We start from the raw sequence: 3938 nt of genomic DNA, 5'->3' as shown, positions 1-3938 counted from the left end.
AAGAAGGAACCACTTACTTGTTCTTGAAGATTTTGAAGAAAAAGTTTATGCTTTTTGAGAGAGAATCGGTTCTATGGCTTGAAAGAGGAAAAGAATGGCTGAAGTGATCACCCTCCATATATATAGGGATGGGTTTACGGTCACCATGACCGTAAACTCATTGGTCTTGACCGTAAACTCCCTTTTTGAGGAGGTTTACGGTTGCAGGCAGTTAAGAACTTAAGCTGCTATTCCCAATCTCTTATTCCTTTGATGTACTAGGGTTAGAACACTCAAAACAGGTTCCAAAGAGTGATAGCTGGAAGCCAAATGAGTCTAACACTAATAGGTTTAATTAATTAAACAAGCTTGGAAATTTCGGGTTGTCACAAAAGGTGTCCGTGTCTTTCAATTTCTAGCCTAACAGTATCAGGTGTTAATGAAAAACTGTCCCTCAGTCGTAGGTTGAGAGTTATAATCAGACATGAGACGATATATGTACTTTAAGAGTATATGTAGTAGGATGTGTTTGCAAACACATAAGAAGACGCTAAATGAAAGGTAAACGACAATAGTTAACATGTTGGACTCAAAAGGACCACACACAAAAAAAAGAGAGAAAATTAATGATATAACCAAAAGTTAGGGGGTGTTTTCAGCAAATAACCATGAAATTTTGATTTTTGGAAAATGACCACGAGATCCGCAGAGGGGGTTCTACGGATCCCTTTAATCCTCTGAGGAACGACGCACAGTACTGCGAAAATGACGTGGCACCGCTAAAAGACAAAAAAATTTTTGGGTTCTAATGGTTCCGCAGAGGTGTCTCTGTGGATCCTGTGAACACCTCTGCGGATCGCTTAACGTCTTAGAGGAATGGGTAAATACTTAAAAATCCTAAAAAAATTCTCTTAAAAAATTGTTCGTACCCATTCCTCAGAGACGTTAAGCGATCCGCAGAGGTGTTCACAAGATCCGCAGAGACACCTCTGCGGAACCTTAAAAACCCCCGAAAAAATGTCTTTTAGTGCTGTCAACTCATCTCCGCAGAGGTGTGCTAAGTTCCTCAGAGACATTAAGTGATCCGCAAAGCCCCCTCTGTGGATGTGGTCATTTTACGAAATGCGAAATTTGATGGTTATTTGCTGAAAACACCCCCTAACTTTTGGTTATTTAATGAATTTTCTTAAAAAAAACGATGCATATTTGTTCTAGAACTACTCTTGACCTTTAAAACACATGAACTCTCTCGTTTTCAAAGTTTCGGAGCCTAGGAAAGCTAGGACGATAAGCAAATCCTCTGAAGTACCAATCGAATGTTTCCGGGTCTACAATTACATTCCTCCGAGGACAGTAAACAAATAGTACGTCGCTATAAGATGCCATCAAAATAGTTCCATCTTTTAAACCCTTAATTATATACAAAGGTTCCAAAAACGGCAAATCAAGATCATAGCTGATACTTTGCTGGATCACCAACTCTTTATGCCAAGATTTCTTGATCGCATATTCCTTCATCATCCAAACTGTGAATGTATACTCGTGGTCAGTATCAGATTGACATAAACAACCATTTATGACTCCCAAACTTAGAAAATTTTCCTCACTTTCAGGAGGAGGAGATGGGAACAACTCAAATGTCTCCTTGTGAAAATCAAAAGCACAAATCCTTTCAGGGGAATCATGGTCAGCAACAGTCCAATGAGCATGACCATTTAAAAATGGCCCATAGATTTTGTGGATGAGAGAGTATGATACAGGACCTACACTTCTCCATCGGCCAGTGCCAAGGGTGTAGACCTCCGCTTCTAACAGGTGAGGCCGACATGGTGGTGTAGAATCTTCAGGTATAGCCCCGTGAAAAATCCGTATCACTTTGTATTCCTGTGTAAGTGATCCAAAACCAAAACTATACACGATACTTATTGCTAAATTATCTTTGTAGAATCGTGGCCTTGGGAGAATCATATATTCTCTGGTGACTGGATTGCATATGTAAGTGTTCTCATGTTGAGGACCACACTGCCACAGGCAGACCAAGCCGTTGACTGAGCCCACTGGGAGTATATCAGACCATTGGAAAATGGGTGCAAGATTAAGGTCAAGGCTCATGACAGGGTCGTGGTGTAAATGGTGGTGATCGAGTTTGTCTTCCACCTCCACCCATTTCAAAATGCCTGCTGCGCGCTTATCTTCATAATTTGATTTATGATGAATCATGACGATTTCATATGATCTTGAGATGTGACTATTGGCAAAGTAAGAGTCGGAAATGAGATCCAACCACTTTTTGCATACACACTTGCAATGGATGATTGTCTTGACGGGAAGTCTTGAGAGAATATCAACCATGATTGGTACAGGTAATTCTTCCATGGATGGATCGAGAAGATTAACAGGCACCTAAAAAATACTTTACTAATAGTAAATAATAACAATCAACTGAAAGGAGCATTGATTATGAAGATATTTTTACCTAAAGAGAGATCGAGAGCATTGAGAAAGAGAGATCAAGTCTCTAAAACCAAGTCGGCGAGACTCCGAGAGCAGCAGCACTGCCCAGCGGCGGCAGTGACGGTGGCTCAGAAGGTTTTTTCTTTGATTCACACTTCAGGGTCGAGAGTGGTTTTATTTTCTGTGAGAAAAGGATTCGAGTGTTATAAATGGCCATTCAGGGAATGATCAAAGATTCGATAGTTGGGCCCCTTGCCAGGTGAATCCGCCCTAAAATCTAAATAGTGGTTTAGGCTTGATACTGGTTATCGATTATTCATGGTGATTTACATATTTTTTGGTGTATTTTTGTGTTTTATAATAGAGATTAGAGAAACTTTAGAAAATATTTTACTTTGATGACAAATAGGAACTGTTAAATATTTGGCCGCGTCTCTTAAATTAGTTTGGTCATGCATCATAGATTTATGGATCGGAAAATTAGAAATGTTGTTTGATTTTCGGTAAGTATTTGAACCATAATCCCCTAGATGTCTAATGTTGTTCGGTTTGTGTTGGAAAATTTAGTATAAATATTTATATTTTACTAACTTTGGACATATATAAATATATACATGTGTTGTATATATAATTAATTCTAAGTGGGTTTGTGTTCTCCTCCACGAGAACTTCGAAACGATATAATATATGTCCAAAATGGAGTATATGTGAATGAGATATCGATACTCAAAGAAGTGTATTTGAGAATAAATTTAGCAAAAAGAGATGAATGTGTGAATGAGTCCCACATTGGTAGAAAGACCAAACTCAACAAGGTTTATAAGCTTGAATGCATGAAAGGCTTACAAGTTTGTGTCTATGGTTTTACTACAATTCCTACCTGCGCGCAGGGGGTGTGCAAATCTTGGATTTCGTAGACCAAAAACACCGAGCTTGTGCATGGGCGCGACCTGCGGACACGAATGCAGCTCCAAAAACTATATATATATATATATATATATATATATATATATATATATATATATATATATATATATATTATCTTACTATATTATTATACAAACCTTACTATTTCCAAAAAGAGAATTGGGACGTAAATAGAATTGAGACGTCCAAGTGTTTAAGCTTAAAGTACAACAAACCAATAATATTATAATATTATAATTTAAATCGTCCAAATATTTAAACAGAAAATACAATCATTGTATGCATTTCCTTATTTTACTCAAGCTTTTGACCTAGCCCCTAATCTGTGCATAGTGCCTTATTTCACTCAAACTTTTGACCTGGCCCTCATCAAGTTATACTGAATCTTTCTGAATCTAAGATATATCGCCAAAAATCAGTCGATTGTCTTGTGCAGGTCAAATGAATCTAAAGGATTATAACAGGAACAAAAAAAACCCAACGAAAATGTCATACTTGATTATCAAAGGAACAAAAAACTTAAGACAATGAACTTCTTTGCTATTTCTTCGTCTTACCTCTCTCTCTCTCTCCCTCTC

At 37.7% G+C, this 3938-nt stretch overlaps 1 protein-coding gene across 1 annotated transcript; it reads right to left on the bottom strand.

The window, feature by feature from the left end:
* Nucleotides 1-1209: 1209 nt before the first annotated feature.
* Nucleotides 1210-2355, bottom strand: LOC145140074 (F-box/kelch-repeat protein At3g06240-like). The gene has a single exon (XM_079073684.1). It carries the CDS (start codon nt 2353-2355, stop codon nt 1210-1212), a length of 1146 nt encoding a protein of 381 aa, XP_078929810.1.
* Between the last annotated feature and the right edge of the window lie 1583 nt (nt 2356-3938).

This window comes from Lactuca virosa, chromosome 9 (genome assembly GCF_052849685.1).
Source record: "Lactuca virosa cultivar CGN04683 chromosome 9, Lactuca_virosa_CGN04683_v6, whole genome shotgun sequence".
NCBI classification, from domain to species: Eukaryota; Viridiplantae; Streptophyta; class Magnoliopsida; order Asterales; family Asteraceae; genus Lactuca; species Lactuca virosa.
This window is presented reverse-complemented; position numbering and strand designations above follow the sequence as displayed.